This window comes from Heteronotia binoei, chromosome 5, assembly GCF_032191835.1.
Source record: "Heteronotia binoei isolate CCM8104 ecotype False Entrance Well chromosome 5, APGP_CSIRO_Hbin_v1, whole genome shotgun sequence".
Taxonomy (NCBI): domain Eukaryota; kingdom Metazoa; phylum Chordata; class Lepidosauria; order Squamata; family Gekkonidae; genus Heteronotia; species Heteronotia binoei.
In genome coordinates, this window is record NC_083227.1 from 138680328 (window position 1) to 138700457 (window position 20130).

General features: G+C 43.7%; 1 protein-coding gene across 6 annotated transcripts in view; it reads right to left on the reverse strand.

The window, feature by feature from the left end:
- RAPGEF6 (Rap guanine nucleotide exchange factor 6) overlaps positions 1–20130 on the reverse strand; it is a 230347-nt gene that overhangs the window by 155786 nt on the left and 54431 nt on the right. For all 6 annotated transcript variants that reach the window (XM_060240482.1, XM_060240486.1, XM_060240489.1 and 3 more), the window contains 3 exons: positions 18370–18440; positions 17558–17614; positions 11576–11659 (listed from right to left, as the gene is read on the reverse strand). In XM_060240482.1, coding sequence (XP_060096465.1) covers positions 11576–11659; positions 17558–17614; positions 18370–18440 — 212 coding nt within the window. The remainder of the gene's footprint in view (positions 1–11575; positions 11660–17557; positions 17615–18369; positions 18441–20130) is intronic.

A 20130-nucleotide genomic window follows, 5' to 3' on the forward strand; every position in this document is an offset into this window, starting at 1 on the left:
CTAAGGCATTTTACAATTCCATACATATATGTCAAATATTGCAATTGTATATGCTATGCTATAAATTATGGATCTGATGTTGTTAATGCAGTAAAATTGGTTCACGTTTGAGGGCGTATATTCCAATTTTTTTCCAAAATTTCCGATTTTCCCCAGAAATAAATTTCCAGAGATTTTAGTGCTCTAGTTACCACTGCAATATAATGACTAATAACAGTCCCTTTTATCAAAGGTTCTCAGTCCCCAACTTTTATTACCTGCTTATTTCCTTGAATTTTTAAGCTTATATTGAGCCAAGTTGTTGGCAGTGCTTTTCATATTTACTCAGAACTGAATGCTTTCTCTTTACTGAGGTTAATAGCAGCTGTAGAGGGAAGGTTTGCTTATCTGTATTGGGAAGACAGCAGATGCTTTGACATAGAATTTGATCCTCATTGCTCTCTCAGAGAGATCTCAAATGCTTCCTAATCACTGATCATTTGTCATCTCATCTGGTTTGCTACTGCCTGTCATTCTATGAGAAATATTTTCCCCTCCCCAGTCTACTCTGTAGCAACCTTACAGAAGCTACAATCAACAAGTTTGCCTCTGCCTCTATCGTTCCTAACACCAGCCTTCCAGAAAATGCCACCTGAACAGCTGGTTCTTATCTCTGCAGCACTCAGCTATAGAAGGCAAAGGCCTTTAACAATAAAATTTCATCTTAGAAATAGCTAAAATGCTTTTCTTCTTATCTAAAATATTAGAGTTCAGACATTTCTTACTAAAAGCAGTTAAGCCAAATGATCATCATAAACTGCCTGGTTCCCTTCAAAAAAACTATTACACTATTTTATCAATACATTCCAAGCTTCATAGAGCCCTTTCCAAGTCAATAAAGATCACATCTATTGCATCAATGCATGATTGTGATTTGCCTCACTTACATTTTAACCTTTTGTCTGCCTTTAAGAAGCACTCACATGTATACATGTGGATAAAACAATTATTTCATGCATATGCACACACCAAACAGTATGTATTTGTCAGGCTTGGAAATTTCACTTCTTACCTTTCCCTCACCCTTCAAAGTTAAAGTTGTTTTTGCTGTGCTTGAAAAATATGTGTATTCGCCATCCTTTAAAAAAATCATTTATCAAGATTAAGTTGCCAAAAGATTTGATGCCTTTTAATATCAAAGACAGAATAGAATTTTCATTTCCCTTACAGAATATTTACTTCAAGAGCTTTTACTATTTCCTCAAGAATTAAAAAGACTGAAAACTCCACACTCAGATATTCTTACTTTCAGACTTTCCCAAAAGCTTAGGCTTCACATCAATGACAGCCACCACAGAAATTCAATCAGTGCTTATGTGAAAGCTCAACTGAAATGAAAGTTAAACAGAATCAGTATTTAGTAGACTGTACCCCATACTTTTACTTACAAGTTCCAATTATTTTGATGTATTTTCAAAGACTGTTATATTTCTTGTCATAGCTTCCACAGAAGAAATCCATAGGCTGCTTAGAATCTGCCAGGGACTTACGGTCAAAGATGTAGCAGGGAGATTCAAATCAATATATATGATCCAGCCTCCAGAATTGCTTTTTAAGCTGGAGTTCAGGGCGTTGCCTTAAAGTGGTTCTCCTCCTTTCTCCATGGTCAGGGACAAAGGATGGCACTCAGCGAGCAGATTCCATGTGGTGATCGCTGGAATGCAGCGTACCTCAGGGAGCTATTCTCTTGCCAATGATGTTTAACATCTATATGCGCCCCCTTGCCAAGATTGCCCGAGGTTTTGGGCTGGGTTGTCATCAATATGCAGATGACACCCAGCTCTCTCTGTTGATGGACGGCCACCCTGGGTCATCTGACCTTGGCTTTAGAAGCTGTGGTGGGATGGTTGAGGCAAAGTTGATTGAAGCTTAATCCAGCTAAGGCAGAGGTCCTGTACCTGGGCCAGTGTCACATTCACAGGGCGCAGGCAGGCGGGAGTCCAAAGCCAGTCCAAGGTCAAAGTCCATGAGGTCAAGCAGGAGTCAAGTCACCAAAGCAAAATCACAAACTGGAATCCAAAGTCAGTGTCCAAAAGCCAAAGGGTCAGGGTGCCAAGGAATTCAAACAGGTCAGGATCTGGAATCAGGAAGCAACATGGATGCAAGCCAGAGAATCAACTTGTTGCTTCAACGAGGTTTCCAGGTCCTAGGTGTGAGTTATAGGGGAGCCTTAATCAGCCTACTCCCTGGGTGGCCATGACTCTGCTAGAATTCAGGGCTGAGAGATCTGAAGCATCAGTGTGCCTCATGTCTCCGCTCCGAACTCCTGAGATGGGAGGGAGAGCTTAGAGGAGATTGATTGTCAACAGCCGTTCAGCTGAGGCAACTCCTCCAGGTCTGTTAACCTTTCCAGCTCCCCTTCATCAGGGTTCATGACAGCCGGGGGAGGGGGTTAGGTTCCCCAACTCCCAACCCTAGACGATGCATCTCTTGTGCTAGCTCAGAAGGTGAAGAGTCTGGGAGTGACACTGGATGCTTCACTTTCAATGGAGGCACAGGTCACAGTGGTTGCTCGATCTGCCTTTTATCATCTTCGGCAAGCCAGACAACTAGCGCCCTACCTATCCCCCCCAGGACTTAGCTACAGTGATCCATGCAAAGGTCACTTCCAGGTTGGATTACTGTAACTCGTGCTACATAGGCTTACCCTTGAGACTGATCTGGAAACTTCAGCTGGTGCAAAATGCAGCAGCACAGTTGTTGATAACAGTGCCTAGCCAGGCACACACCCAGCCAGCGCTGCATCAACTGCACTGGTTACCAGTTGAGTACCGGATCTGTTTCAAGGTTTTAGTACTGACTTTTAAAGCCTTACATGGCCTGGGACCGACATACCTACAGGACCGCATCTCCTCATATATGCCCAGAGATCACTATGATCTGGCACACATCATCTGCTGACCGTCCCTGGTCCGAAGGACATCCATCTTGCCTCAACTAGGGCCAGGGCCTTTTCAGCCTTGGCCCCAGTCTGGTGGAATCAGCTTCCCTTGGAGATCCGGGCCCTCAGTGAAGTATTAACTTTTTGTAGGGCCTGTAAAACAAAACTATTCCACCAGGCCTTTAGTTGAGACAGCGGACGTCCTACTCTATCGGGCATTCCTTCCATCGGTCGGCCCTATGCTGCGGTACCATCTCTGCTGTAATATTAAATTACCTTTTTTGTGCCCGATTCTTAATCTATATAACGTGTCCAATTGAGCCACCACCTGTAACGGTTTATGATCAAAATGTATTGTTTTATTTGATATGATATGTTTTAATTGTTATTTATACTGTTTTTATAATGATGTGGGGGGGGCGGGGGGGCTCCCTCTGGGTATCCTACCCCCCCCCAGGGAAAGTGTATGCGCAATACATAGCCTCTCCTCTCCTGGTGTAGTGAACGCCGCGTGGTCACTGTCTGGCTATGCCTGGCAGATGGTCACTGCAATGGCCTCTCTTGCATTACTGCATCCGTAGCAACACCTTCTCGCTGGTCCCCCCCCGTTTTCCACAGAGTTTGCCACGTCATGGTGCGACCGAATTGTCCGGCGGTATAACCGGATGGGCAGGCTGGGCCCACCAACCTCGCCAGCCTAAGAGAAGGAAAACTCTAACATCAAACCCGGGCAGATAGAGCTCGTTAATGTAACACCTACCACCTGGAGGACTCGCTGCCGGCGTCCCGGCTTACTGGGCCATGGCAGATGACCCCCAGGTGAAAGGGTGGAGCCAGTACTGCGCACACTGCGCTTCACCTAAAAAATTCCTCTGCGCAGGCCTGAAGGGCATATCCACATACACAACCCACAACGCATCAAGTCCTGCAGTGATGGGCAAGGGGCGAAACGGCAGGTGGAAGGTGCCACTGGAAGCCACAGTCCCGATCCTGCATGTAGGCGGTTCAGGGTATTGGTCGCCTGATGCTAACCCGGAGACGAAAGCATTTTTCGGCAGCACCCTGAACGACCAAGCAGCCTTATCTAGGGACAGCACTGCTTGCTCCACACGGAGAGGGGCCTAGAAAAGGTGGTCTAAACAAAGCTCGTCTCCTCCCCCCCAGTTGGCTAGCCGCGGTCAACGGGCATCCTTACTTGCGGTCAAAAAATAACAAAGAAAAGGCATGCACCTGCCTCACAAAGTGTGCAAAGACTAAAGCTTGCGTGTTGGAACATCAGAACCATGCTTGACACAGTAGACAGTGGTCACCCTGAACGACGCTCTGCTCTAGTTGCCCACGAACTTCTCAGGTTGAATATCGACATAGCAGCTCTCAGTGAGGTCCGTTTCCCTGAGGAAGGTAGTCTTCAAGAACACGGTGCTGGCTATACCCTCTACTGGTCAGGTAAGTCAAAGGCTGAGAGCCGCCTTTCTGGCGTTGGCTTCATGGTCAGGAACTCCATTGCCTCCAAACTCGAAAACCTGCCAACAGGTCACTCAGATCGCATCATGTCCATGCGCCTCCCACTTCAAAACAAGCAGCATGCAACACTCTTCAGTGTGTATGCCCCAACCCTTCAAGCAGATCCTGCAGAAAAGAACAAGTTCTATGCTCATCTACACAACCTCGTACGGAAGACGCCTACAGAGGACAAGGTGATCATCCTTGGCGACTTCAATGCCAGAGTAAGTAAAGACTCGGAAGCCTGGAAAGGAGTACTTGGCAAACACGGCATTGGCAACTGCAATGACAACGGGTGCCTCCTGCTAGAATTCTGCATGGAGCACCAGCTCACCATCACCAACACTATCTTCCAGCAGAAGAACAGTCTGAAGACAACCTGGATGCACCCACGGTCCAAGCACTGGCACCTTATCAACTACATTCTGGTGCGCCAGAGAGACCTTCGAGATGTCTTACACACCCGAGTAATGCCCAGTGCAGAATGTCATACGGATCATCGTCTTGTACGCTGCAATCTCCGTCTTCACTTTAAACCCACACCCAGGAGAGGAGGTATCCCTCGGAGGAAGTTTCAGGTTGGCAGTCTCCAGTCAGCTGAAGTTAAAGCTGCCTTCCAGGCAAAACTCCAGTCAAGAATTGAGGACCCCAGTTGCCCCACAGACCCTTCTCCAGAAGCACTCTGGGAACACCTAAAAACTACCGTCCTGCAGATCTCTGAAGAAGTCCTCGGGTTCTCCACAAGGAAGAACAAGGACTGGTTTGATGAGAACAATCAAGAGATCCAAGATTTACTGGCGAAAAAGAGATCTGCCTACCAAGCACATCTTGCTCAGCCCTCCTGTCCTGGGAAAAAAGCAACCTTTCGCGCTGCATGTAGCAACCTCCAGCGCAAGCTTCGAGATATTCAGAACGATTGGTGGACCAAGCTTGCAGAGAGAACCCAGGTGTGTGCAGACACTGGTGATTTAAGAGGGTTCTACGAAGCCCTGAAGGCAGTATATGGTCCATCATATCAGGCTCAAAGTCCCTTGTGTAGTGCAGACGGCCAAGTGCTCCTCACAGACAAGGCATCCATACTGAACCGGTGGTCAGAGTATTTTCAGGTTCTCTTCAGTGCCAACCGCGTAGTTCAAGATTCAGCAATCCACCTCACCCCACTTCAACCAGTGAAAACAGAGTTGGATGAGATCCCCACCCTAGAAGAGACTGTTAAAGCCATCAAGCAACTGAAAAGTGGCAAGGCAGCAGGAGTTGATGGAATTCCACCAGAGATCTGGAAGCATGGGGGCACAGTAATACATAGCTCACTTCACAAGGTACTTGTCACCTGCTGGGAACAAGGCAAATTACCACAGGACTTTCGCGATGCAATCATCATCACCCTATACAAGAACAAAGGGGAAAAGTCAGACTGCTCCAACTACCAGGGGATAACCCTGCTCTCCATCGCAGGCAAAATCCTTGCCAGAATACTCCTGAACAGACTGTTGCCCACCATTGCAGAAGAACTCCTCCCAGAGAGCCAGTGCGGCTTCAGAGCTAACAGGAGCACCACCGACATGGTATTTGTTCTCAGGCAGCTCCAAGAGAAATGCAGGGAACAGAACAAGGCTCTGTATGTGACTTTTGTCGACCTTACCAAAGCTTTCGATACCGTTAGCAGGAAAGGCCTGTGGCAAATCTTGGAACGTTTAGGATGTCCCCCAAGGTTCCTCAGCATGATCATCCAGCTACACGAAGACCAGTGAGGCCAAGTCAGACACTGCAACGACCTCTAGGAGCCCTTCCCAATAGGCATAGGTGTAAAGCAAGGCTGTGTTCTTGCGCCAACTCTCTTTACGATCTTCTTTAGCATGATGCTTCAAAGAGCCGCAGTAGATCTAGATGATGACGATGGTGTCTACATCCGCTATCGCACCGATGGCAGCCTGTTCAACCTGAGGCGACTAAAGGCCCACTCCAAGACAATGGAAAAACTCATCCGAGAGCTACTGTTTGCTGATGATGCTGCACTCGTCTCCCACTCGGTATCAGCTCTTCAGGATATGACGTCCTGCTTTGCAGAGGCTGCCAAGCTATTCGGCCTAGAAGTTAGTCTGAAGAAGACAGAAGTTCTCCACCAGCCTACACCCCAGGAAGATTATCACCCTCCCTGCATCACTGTGGGTGAATCAGTTCTGAAGACAGTCCAGCAGTTTAGCTACCTGGGGTGCATCATCTCCTCAGATGCCAAGATTGACAAGGAGATTGACAACAGGCTGGCAAAGGCAAACCGTGCATTTGGCCGACTGCACAAAAGAGTGTGGAGCAACAAGCATCTGAAAAAAGGCACAAAGATCAATGTTTACAAAGCGGTTGTGATGACAACCCTCATCTACGGCTCCGAATCATGGGTTTTATACCGTCATCACCTGCGACTCCTCGAGCGCTTTCATCAGCGCTGCCTTCGCACCATCCTCAACATCCACTGGAGTGACTTTGTGACCAACACTGAAGTCCTCAAGCGGGCGGAGGTTACCAGCATCGAGGCACTGCTGCTGAAGACGCAGCTGCGCTGGGCAGGGCATATTTCTAGGATGGAAAACCACCACCTTCCCAAGATTGCCCTGTATGGTGAACTCTCCACTGCCCATCGAAATAGAGGGGCACCAAAGAAGAGGTACAAGGACTCCTTGAAGAAATCCCTTGGCACCTGTCGCATCAACCATCACCAGTGGTCTGACCTAGCCTCAGATCGCAAAGCATGGAGGCACACCATCCACCAGGCTGTCTCTTCCTTTGAGAACGCACGCATAGCTGGTCTTGAGGACAAAAGGAGATTGAGGAAGAATCGCACTGCTACAGCACCAACCCTAAATCAGACTTTTCCCTGCAGCCACTGTGGCCGGACCTGCCTGTCCCGCATTGGTCTTGTCAGCCACCAGCGAGCCTGCAGCAGACGTGGACTATTGCACCCTTCTTAAATCTTCATTCGCGAAGCCAAGCCGAGAGAGAGAGAGATAATGATGTTATCTGCCCTGAGCCCTTTCTGGAATAGGGCGGAATATAAATAAAGAAATAAAAGGAAATGCATGCAGTTTGCCATTCCCAAACTAGTTTTTAAACTCAAGGAATATTTAGATCAATTTGGGAGTTCTCTGGGAATAACTATGAAGAGGTAAACTCATATAAATGAGCAGATATACTAGAAGATCTGATAAGAAATTAGAATGTTGGACTAGGAATCGTCCAAAACAGTTACCAGATGTATGGCCCAGTCTATTAACTAAACAAGTCAAAAAGTTGTGTTTGAGTTTATTCAAGTATTCTAGTTCATGTATCTTTTAAAACTGGCTAATAATTTATTCTGTTGTATATTGGAATTGAGGAATGTATTGGAAAACGATGCGGGTTTATTAATTTATATAGCTTCTATGTGCAATTCTACAAAGTTGTATCTTTTTGACATGAATAGGTTTGTTCTAGGACCACAAGTTATAGCTGCAACTGCTGTTGCATAATATTGTTACAGAAGCTGGAGCTGTAGTGAGAAGGTGGATACTCTCTGTTAATAATAAACATTTTGTGAATTCTTTCTGGATGATCTACTACAGGAGTGTCGAACTCATTTGTTATGAGGGCCAGATCTGACATAAATGAGACCTTGAGGGGCCGGGCCATATCGGGTTGGGCCGAGACATGTCGAGTCGAGTCGTATGTGTACCTATTTAAGATTAGGTAGCAGATATATAAATTTTATAACGAACACAGACAAACACAATTATATTTTCTTAAAAACTTAAAACATGATTAAAACATTAGCACTCATCGGTTTTAAGGATGCTTTCTTTGTATTTCTTCCATGGGATCCAGGGAACTGGACAAAGGAAACTCTGGCTCTTTCCTTCCTTCCCCAGGGAACTGGAGGGGAGGAGCCTCAGCTAATGGAGAAAATAGAGGTTTTGCTCTGTAGCTCCTGATCCATTAAGCAAGCCTTGCAAAGCAAGCTGTGATGCAGAAGGAAGCAAGATATTGGGAGAAGGCAGCAGATGACAGCCAGTTGCTTGGGGGCCTGGCCGGAGCCCTCCAGGGGCCTGATTCAGCTCCTGAACTGCATGTTTGACACCCCTGATCTACCGCATGTCAGATTTAATTGTCCTATGGTGCTTTCTTTCAGCTGTTTTAACTATTGCCTAGGACAACTTCCGTGTTTATTTAATGGAAGCATTAGAATTAGAAATTGGAAGCATTTTTCATTCTGGGCTAGTCTTTAACAATAAACCACTCAGAACTCCCCCCCCCCAAAAAAAAATTCCTCCAGGAATATGCCATTTTCCCACACTTTAACCTGCCTCATTAACAGGATTCTGCTAAGTGTAGCATCTTAAGTAAGGTTGATGAACACCATAACACTCTTACTTTTTGTAAGAGTTGTCCTTGAAAGGGCAGCTTCTGGGAGATCTCTCTCAGCCCCACCCGCCTCACAGGGTGTCTGTTGTGGGGGGGGCGGAAAGGTAAAGGAGATTGTGATCATTCTGAGACTCTGAGATTCAGAGTATAGGGCAGGATATAAATGTAATATCTTCTTCTCTCTGCGTACACATGTGCAAAGTGCCATTTACAATAGCACAATACTGTCCCAAACTAAATGAGCAGCGTCCTAATCTCAATAGTTTAGCACTATAGCAAAATTGTCCTAGCTGCTCAGGGTCACCAGGAGCTGTGGTGTAACTCAGAACTCTTAATCTCTACCTCAGGTGCTGTAGCGTGAGGTGCAACTTCGCAGTATGCAACCTCACAATCCTAATTCATTCAGTCTTAAAGTGCTATCACCTATTGGAGGCCTGGGTCAAAGAGTCCCAAGTTAGGTGAAGGAACACAATTAATTACCTTTCTTCTCCTGCTAGGTCCTCCTTTAGTTTTGGCGACAGCCATTAAATGTTTATAGAATGCAGGGGAGGGGGAGAGTTAGAGATACATATCCCAGCATTCAGTTTCTCAAACCTAATCTCTCCTTCAGAATATTTTAAACTGCTAGGGGTGAAGGCTAATTGCCCATCCTATAGTTTTGTACTCAGACTGCCAGTGCCTTTTCAGCCTCTCTGGCAGAGATCTTTCACACCACTTATCCTTTAACAGGAGATGCTGGGATTGAACCTGGAACCTTCTGCATGCCATTCTAATACTCTGTTAACGAGCCACAGTCCCTCCCCAAACAAATCCAGGGCAATAAAAGATCCAAGAATCAATGAAAAGCCTATTCATTTATTCAACATAACACAGCCATTAAATAACCATAATATGCTCATTATAGTAAAACACAAAAACAACGATGTTACATGGGACAGAAACTGGCATTTACTAAGAATACTGTTCGAACACCTTCCAGAATAAAATTATTTTTGATTCCCTGTTGAAAGCCTGGAAAGATACATATGTGTATCTGTGTAGAGCTACACTATTGCAGAACACCTTTGTCAACAATGACACTGAAGCTGCATTTGAGCCACCCCCAATATATAAAGCATACACCAAATTGTTATCCTGCTATTCTAAAACCATCCCTTAAAGTCCTCCTTTGGTGCCTTCAAACAATTAGCTCTAGTCTAAAACATATTACTAAAAGTATTAAGGTATGCAATATATGCTGCTTTTCTGAGCAACAGCTGAAGACGGCAGCAAGATGAAGCTGTGGCTACAACAGGGACAGAGCTTGACCTCTTACTATAAGAGGCTGGAAACCCTGAAAGAGTGTGTACAACTTTGCTAAGTTCTCCAATGAGGAAAGCTCCAGCTACCTACACCAAGTAATACAGGATGGGGTTAGCAAAAAGAGAAGGACCCAAGAGGTGGTTATACCTCACCTGAGGCTATGGTGGAGAGTAAAACCAAGAGCAAGATGCCACCAGATGACCAAGGGGAAAATACAAACCTTTACACAAACTCATCTTCCTAATCTGAATTATCAAGACCTAACTTTGTTTATAAATGAAGTCATTTATTTGCATTTTTGCTTCACATTTTAAAGGCTGGCTGCTCTCTTTTTGATAATGGCAACTACTGAGTATACTGGTTTTGCTGACTGAAGGAAGTTTTACACATGAACTGAATAGGAGACAGTTTCATGAAACAAATTTCTGCTGTAACATATAATACATCTAAATTGTATTATAAGTTACAGCATCTTGCAATCTCTAATCTTATCAACGGATTTGATAAAAAGGATCATATGTGAAATGCTGGCAAAACTGTGATTCACGCTCTTCAGACAACTAATACTGTTTCTCCTCAATAATAATCAAATCCACTCTATTTATTAAGCCACTTACGGTACCTCCTGTAATGATAGAACTTATTTTAAAAAACCCTATATCAATTATTAGGAGAAAAGAATATTCACCCACCTGTTAGGCTTGCAGGGAAAAAAAGACTATATGGCAAGCATCTACCTAGCCACGCACCTGGAAAAGGAAAGGTCCCCTGTGCAAGCACCAGTCGTTTCCAACTCTGGGGTGATGTTGCTCTCACAACATTTTCACAGCAGACTTTTTTACGGAGTGGTTTGCCATTGCCTTTCCCAGTCATCTACACTTTCCTCCCAGCAAGCTGGGTATTCATTTTACCAAACTCGGAAGGATGGAAGCCTGATTCAACCTCAAGCTACCTGAAAACCTAGCTTCCGCCGGGGATCGAACTCAGGTCGTGAGCAGAGCTTAGGACTGCAGTACTGCAGCTTTAACACTCTGCGCCACGGGGCACACCTGGAGCAAGGGACAAACTCTGCATTTTTCAAGACAGTAAGTCATTACAGAACTACTGTCCTGTCAGGGAAAATACATGATTTATTACCTCTCTTTAAGGTAAAAAAGGCAGGCAAAAGCTTTTCAGAAACCAATCCCCCTTCCTTTTCTAGTTTACCTCATACCTAGCTTTAAATTCAAAAGGGGAGTATGCAATGAGACTCCTTCCATGAATCCATTCATGGTGGAGAACATTTAAAGACAGATGTCCCAGGCAAGCAGAGAATTTGAAGGGAAATTAAGCGTTTTAGCAGGTATTACCCGAAGGGTGAACTTCCAGAGCTATATATATTTCACATGACTTTTTAAATCTTTTCTCTACCTTTTATAACTCATCACTACACTGAAAGGACGCTGATTTGTTACATACCTGCAAGGTGGCAAAAACATAGAGTCCTTCATAAGCACAGATCCAGAAAGAAGAATATACCAGCATCTTGCAATAGTGTCCGAACTAATACAAAGGGACAAAGATAAACACAGCATCAATGTGAAATACTATACATCAAAGACTCCTAATGACAATTTTGAAAGCACAAATTGGATGCATGCAACAGAGAAACATTTTTTCCCAAGCTCCCAAACTTGCTGATTGGAGAATGTACAAGATGTAGTTACAGAATTTCCATTCCTCAGAATAAGCCTGTTTTATGTATTCAGAGGATGTATATGACTGTCAGTTCCACTTTTAAAGAAATTGGTGCATTCATATGCATGAAGGCTGGAGGTGGCAACAAAGCTCTACTGAGTTTTGGGGTCATAACATGTTTACGCTTATGTGTAACTGTTGTTACACATGTCTTCTGTGCAGGCAGGCATTGGGATGTCTTCTGTGCAGGCCAGCTGTGGGAAAAAATATTCCTGAGCTTAAAAGTCCTCTAGAGGGCACTCCTCTTCCTCCTCACCATTGAGACAAGTCCTTTTCCTACCCAAATGACAGTTACATGGTCCAAGGGAGAGGGCATCCACTCCCTCAGTTCTGCCCAAGCCACCACAAGTACCAGAAGAAACACTGTCCTCTGACAACCCACAGTAATGCAGGTGGAAAGGGGGAGAATACATGCCTGCACAGAAGACACTCAATGAACAATACTTATAGGTAAGAACAACCCTGTTTTCATCTTCAGTCTTCTGTACAGTCCCCCACTGAGATGCTACCAAGCTACCAACCTAGGAGGGTGAGGGCAAGGTTCTCACCTGAATGTCATGTGGAACAGAAAATGTAGGACAGCCTTGCCAACCTCCACTTCACATCTTACCTGCAAATCCAGAGCATAAGGTTTTGCAAACTTCTCCAAAGACAACCAAGAAGCTGGTAGACAGACCTCTAGCAACAAGCATCATGGCCAAAGATGATGCTTGTTGCATCATGGCCAAAGATGCCTGGACCTTGGTAGAGTGGGCTCAAACATGTAAAGGGGAAGGTAACTCTACCTGTCTGTAACATTTCTGAATGGCCAAAACGCTGCACATGGACAGTGTTTGAGATGTCACTGGTCTGCCCTTGTTGCACTCTGTATATGAAATGAACAGACTAACACACTTCCTGAATGGTTTGGTTCTTTCAAGGTAGAAAAGTAGACCTCTCCTAACATCTAGAGTGCAAAGTGCTCTTTCAGCATCTGACAATGGTTTAGGAAAGAAAGCAGGTAACTCAATGTCCATTAACATATGGAATGTAGAAAGTACCTTGGATAAGAATTCACAACTAAGTCTAAGGACTACTCACTCAGCAAAATACTTCAAAATGGTGGATCAATGCGCAATGCAGCTAGCTTACTGGACAAAGGTTATAGCCATCAAAAAACACACCTTAATAAAAAGTAGATTTAAAGGACAGGTAGCCAGTGGTTCAAAAGTTTCCAGTATTAATTGTGAAAGTACCAATAAGAGGGACAATTACAATATAAAAGCAGGACATTGGGGATGCATATTTAACAATCCCTTCAAAAACTTTTTAAGATAGATGATGCGAAAAGACAGTTTGGCCTCTGACAAGGGAATGGAAGGCCAATATAGCTGATGTGCGCCTTGACATGAGTATGCAAAACCCTGGACTTTAAGGGTGAACAAATATTGCAGCACCACTGAAATAGAGGAGGTGGTAGGAGAATGTGCCCATGGCTCCAAATGACTCCATTCACCCCATAGTGTCTTCTGGTTGAAGCCTTATGTAAACTGAGAAAAATGTTAACGTGTTGAGGTAAGATCATCATCTCATCAGTCTCCAGGCTGTAAGGCAGAGGAGGGGAATGCTGTGATGAAGCAACTGGCCCATCTTGAGTAAGTCTGGGGCAACAGGTAGACTTGGATCCTTGGATCCCCTTGGATCCTTGGGGTAAAACCATGCCTGGTGTGGCCAAAAGGGTGCTATGAGGATAGTCCCTGTGTGGTCCTTGAGCAACTTTGCTACCACTCTCATGAGGAGTGAGAAAAGGGGGAAAAGGTAAGAGGTTACCTGTCCAAGTGAATTGGAAAGCACCAACAGTAGATAGGGGGTTGGTGCCCACCATGGGTAAAACTGCAATGGTTGCTGCCATCAGTAACAGGAGTATGAAAAGTGGCTAACCAAGGCCTTGATAGTTGAGTCCCTGGAAGAAGGTAGATAGGCCCCAGCAGACAAGGAATCTAGTGAAGTCCCAATGAGCTGACCCATTTGAGCAGGAGCCAATTTAGATTTCTTTCAGTTAACACAGAGGCCTACATCTTGGCAAGCCCTGACCGTCATGGCCATATTGTCTGCTAATGCCTCCCTGGAGTCAACAACCAGCAATCAGTCTTCTAGATAGGGAAATAAATTACAACCCCTAAGCTGAGGGAGGCAACAACAGGGGCCATAACATTGTGTGAAAACTTGGGAGCGCAGTAACCAACATAAGAATCCAACATCAGTGGTTTTGGAGTGGGTTCTCATCTTCCACAGTGAAGACAGAGCAAAAAAATGCATACAGCTTCTCAGCCATTTCCTTATCCTCCTTCAGTAATCCTTTAACCCCATGATCATTCAAGGGTCCCACTGCCTCCCTGGCTGGTTCCCTGCTGTATTTGAAGAAATTTTTATTGTTGGTCTTTATGTTTTTTGCAATATGCTCATAATTCCTTTTTGCCTGACTGATCACAACGCAAATGGTAAAACACAATACTGATATATCCTTCCCCTGAACTTGAAACAGAGGGAGTGTCTGTGGTCCTCATGAATTGCCATGTGAAAGTAAGCATCCTGCAAGTCAATGACTGCAAACCAGGAAGAAGGTTTCAACAATTGTAAGACAGAAGTGACAGCAGCCATTTTAAATTTTGTCAACCGTAAAAACTTAAGTCATCTCAAATCTAGGATTGGTCAAAATCCATCATTTTTTTCTCAATGAAAAAGTAGTTGAAATAAAACCAGGAGAAGAGTTGGAATCCATTTCCTCTTAAACCACCTGTTTCTCCAGCCGTTTAGCAAGCTGTGATTCTAACTCAGGCAGCACATTATCAGCTGCCTCAGAAACTCCCTGAGCAGGGGGTAGTGTGCTAAACTAAATTACAACCTTGTGGAAAAATATAAAGAACCCATTTATCTTCAGTAATCTCAGCCCAATGAGGCAAGAAGCTTACCCTAAAAACTGAGGTCCAGTTCAGGACCTTGAGCTAGTCAAAAAAATGGCTTTGTCAGATGACCCTGGAAGTCTCCTGAAGCATACTCTGGCTGGCCAGGCTTCAACTTAGTCCCATTCCTTCTCCTGGAAGAGGGTGGGTAGGAGGAAGACGACCTCCAATATAGGGAACACAACAGAACTGGGAGTCTCAGAATACAGCTAAGGACCTTGTCCTTGAGTTTCTGTTCCAATGTGGTGATATCAATCTCCAAGACTTCAGCCTTTCCGGACATCTGTTCAGCATAAAGCCCGAGGTTTTCATTAAGTGAAACAGGAATAGAGTCACCAGCCTGTTCATTCAGAGATGGATCCAATGAAATCTCTGAATTATGATCTGAATCCAGCCTTTCATCATCAGCTGAGGTATGAATTGTAAGACAGAAGTGACAGCTGAGGTATGACCCACAGGAAGCTCTGCATCTGACATGAATTGGATTGGTGAAGTAAAGCTTGCTGAAGGGGCTTCTGGAGGAGTGCAGGATTTAATAGGCTGGACAGTTGCAGAGTCCAACTTGGGCAGTCCCTGGATTCAGGACAGACTTAAATCTGTCATGTTTTGACTTAGGTTGGCTCTTCTTGGTCAGAGGTTCTGAGACATTTCTTTGATCTGATGGAACTGGAGACAGCAAGCAACACTGAGTCAGTTCAGAGTGGGAACTGATGGAACTGAGGTTGCAGTGAATTGGGAGGTGCTCGGCAGAGCTGCCTCAGGAAGCTTATCGGTGGAGGTCGGTGCCTTTTCCTGAAGGGCTGCCTTTAAACAAAAAGCCCTGTCGCTTCATGCTTTGGGGATAAAATTGCTGGCAAATGCAGCAGGTCCCCGCATTTATCCTTCTCCAAGACAGAGAAGGCAAAGATTGTGCTCATCTGAGTGTAACATTTTAGTACCATGTTTAGAGCATTTCTTGAATTAGACCTTTTGAGCCATCGCAGGGGGCTAGAAGTAATGACCACAGAAAGGAGGTTGGGAGCTAAAGACACCCAGAACCCCAGGAAAGAGCAGCATGAGGCAAAGGAGAGTGCAGCCTTCTTGTCTGCCTGGCATGCAGTAAGGCAATGGGTTTTAAGAGAATATTACCCGATACAAACAGGCCTATCCTCTTTCCTTTTCTTCTAGATCTTTCTTCAAAGGAGCAATTTTTCTCAACAGCAGCAAAAAAGGAACTGAAATAGTGGGTGCCCCCTCCATTGGACCACGTGACTGTCCTTTGCACAGGAAAAGAAGGAGAGACTGGATTCATACTCCACCCTTCACTTGGAATCTCTAAGCAGCTTACAATCTTCTTTCCCTTCCCCTCCCCACAACAGACACCCTGTGAGGTAGGTGGGGCTGAGGGAGAGCTCTCCAAGAACTGCTCTTGGGCAGCTCAGAGAGAGTTATGACTGATCCAAGGTCATTCCAACAGATGCATGTGGAGGAGTGAAGAATCAAACCTGGTTCTCCCAGATAAGAGTCCGTGCACTTAACCACTACACCAAGCTCATAATGGATGTCTCACAATGATGAGAGGGGGGAGGACTACCCTCTAGAGCAGGGGTGACCAACGGTAGCTCTCCAGATATTTTTTTGCCTACAACTCCCATCAGCCCCAGCCATTGGCCATGCTGGCTGGGGCTGATGGGAGTAGTAGGCAAAAAACATCTGGAGAGCTACCGTTGGCTACCCCTGCTCTAGAGGATTTTTTAGCTCAGAAGCAGTCCCAATGGGAGACTGCACAGAAGACTGATGATGAACTTCTACATTCAAGCACTGCAGTGTTTTTTTTAAAAACATGCACTGGTATATATATTTACAATATTATTTAATGAGCATTTTCTGACCTGTTATTTGTTTACATAGATATTATGTGGCTATTGCTAGTGGCAGCAATTACTACCCAGAGAGAAGTTTAATAACTCCCAGAAGTAAGGAGAAGAGTTGCCATGCTGGGCAGAAGCTGGCAGCGTATTACATAGACTGTGGTTTGGATTTTAATTTTGGACCAGTATTGCTTGAAACAACTTGTGACTCATTTTTGAGGCAACAAAAATCAAAAACATAAGAGCTCTGCATGTTAATTTCAGGTATCATATATCAGCCTTTGTAACTAAGCAACACATTTCTCATCTTGAAACACCAAGCAATGCTGTTTTCTGAACCTGTACTAATATGCTACTAGGACTGACTTTGTTTAAAATCAGTAGATCCGTATGCAAAAAACAAAAGGGGGGGGGGAGAGCTATACTAGGGGAGAAAAATGACTTAGATTTAACACTAGCTGTTAGAAAAGAATATACCTTTAGAAGCTGGTAGGAAGAGACAAAAAAAATCAAACCCATTTATCTGTCCCCATCCAATCCTTTCTTATTATTAAACAACTCCATTCAAAACACAATAAAACTGTACTGCCCTACATGCCTTTATTTAACCCTCTAGTGAGACAAAAAAAACTCATTTGTTTACTACTAATCCCAGTAATACTGTGACATTTTAGTAGTGTATTAGTGGCACATCCCAAATAAGATGGTAAGAACAGCTTTAACAATATTCCCACATGCCACTGCTTGCCTCTAACATTTACTGTCCTCTGACCTTCAGCAAGCAGCTTACTTTTCAGCATGAGTGGGGTTTTGGATAACATATGTTATATTAAGACTAAAGAACGTCAGTTTGTACTTAGTACTATAGGTTCTTACATTTTTAGATAATATAACAGTTTATGTGAACTTACCAGAACAGAACCTGATTTCCTTCGTACCTTTTGTAACGTGCATTTGAAGTCATAATTCTGAGAAGAAAAGTTTCATATCATTATGTCTGTTCCACTGTGGATGATGGGGCACAATTAATTATAATTATTCTCTTTCATCATTGCAAGTAAAGTTACTTGGCAGTATTCTTATTTTATACAGGGAGAACCAGGATTGAAAATATTAAGAGATCCAAACCATCACCAAAGCTGATACTTTGAACAGCTGGATAACTTAGAACTATCACTTTCATATACCACCTTATAAGCTTTCAGTTCATCCATAAGTTACACTCAGATGAGGTGATCAATCCAGCTGCACTAAGGAAAGGGGTTTTTACTGAATTATCCACAGTGGCATTCACCACCAAGCATAGAGCACCACCAAACATACTGTCAAGACTGCTGAAGTCTCACTAATTTCAGGGTTATTTACTGCTTTATATTTGCACACTGTCAAATTGTACAAAATCACAGACGTAAGTAACATTTTCTACACATAATGTACACACATTCTGTTTTTTTGTGAGCTTTTATACTTCTGGTTGCATTAGAAGTTTGTAAATTTTAAAGACTTTATGTTTTATGATTTTAACTTTTTTGTTGTGAGCAACCTAAAGGAGGTTTCTGAAGAGGCAGAATGTAAGCATTTTAATAAACAAAACAAATACATAAATGTTGCTTATATTTCTTCTATCCACTGAGCATTTAAAAGACAAAGCATGCCACAAAGGCTCATCTTAACCTCTCAAACTTTCAGCCTACCAAATTTGTAAGAGATCAGATATTCTTACCTTAACTGATGTTCTCTGAGATTTGACAGTATGTCCATTCCATGAAGATAGTAATATATAATATTTAATTCCTGAAAATAAAAACAAAAGACAATTTTAAACAATACAATTGTGGTGTAGACAATGACAGAGAAAACTGGGTTTAAATCTTCAATTAACCATGAATTTTAATATGACCTTGAAGCTGAACTAACTAATGTCTCTTACAGGATTGTTACAAAAATCTTTAAAAGTATGGAGAAACCAGGAATGTCAAGAACCCCTTTGAAGAAGTGGGAAATTAAAAAAACAGACTATATTTAGAAAAATTTTTCAAAATACTTTATTTCAAAATACAAGCAATCTAAGTAGGAACATAAGGTAGAGTGACCACTGGATACTTGACATAAGAACATAAGAGAAGCCAAGTTGAATCAGGCCAATGGCCCATCCTGTCCAACACTCTGTGTCACACAGTGGCCAATATATGTGTGTGTGTGTGTGTGTGTGTGTATACACACACACATATATATATATACTGTGGCTAATAGTCACTGATGGACCTCTGCTTCATATTTTTTATCCAATCCCCTCTTAAAGCTGGCTATGCTTGTAGTCGCCACCACCTCCTGTGGCAGTGAATTCCACATGTTAATCGCCCTTTGGGTGAAGAAGTACTTCCTTTTATCCGTTTTAACCTGACTGCTCAGCAATTTCATTGAATGCCCACGAGTTCTTGTATTGTGAGAAAGGGAAAAAAGTACTTCTCTCTCTACTTTCTCCATCCCATGCATAATCTTGTAAACCTCTATCATGTCACCCCACAGTCAACATTTCTCCACGTTAAAGAGCCCCAAGCATTTTAACCTTTCTTCATAGGGAAAGTGTTCCGAACCTTTAATCATTCTAGTTGCCCTTTTCTGCACTTTTTCCAATGCTGTAATAACCTTTATGAGGTGCGGTGACCAGAATTGTACACAGTATACTTATTGTGAGGGGTCCTTCTCCTCTGAGGTCAAGAGGCCATCTTGTGGGTGATTCCCAACCCAATTGTAGGGAGGCAGGACTAACTTCAAACTTCCTCTTCTTGTTGGGACTCACCCAAAGTCAGCTCGGTATTCCTAACAGCAGTAGAACCATAACTAAAACAAGTTATAAGAACATGAAAACTTTCAACATAAAAAAACCAGAAGAATAACAATCGTTCCAACTGGACAAAGAATAAGATACACAGAGAAAAGGTAAGAATACTTCTGTGCTTGTTTGATTTTTTTTTTTTGTACAGCGCATTTTGGAGAAAACAATGATGACGACTGGGCAGGATCAAGATGGCCTCTTGACCTCAGAGGAGAAGGACCCCTCATGGTAAGTATCCAATAGTCATTCTCCCTCTGAGGCAGAGGCCATCTTGTGGGACATATAAGAGCAGTGTCCCTAGATTGTGGGAGGGTGTCCATCATCATCTTCCTCCAAAATGTGTTGAAGCACCTTATGACCAAAAGCCGCATCTGCTGAATCATACATGTTGATTTTGTAATGCCTAATGAATGTGGAAATTGACGACCATGTGGCCGCTTTACAGACTTCTTCCACCGAAGCTCTGTGCATGAAAGCCGCATTGGTGGCTGTGTTGTATACTGAATGTGCCGTCAGGCCAGAAGGAACCGGAATCTTTTGAACTTTGTAAGCTTCTGTGATGCATTGTTTGAGAACCTTGCTGATAGCTGCATTTGACATTTTTTTACCCATATGAGGGGGCAAAAGGTTGACAAACAAGGAGTC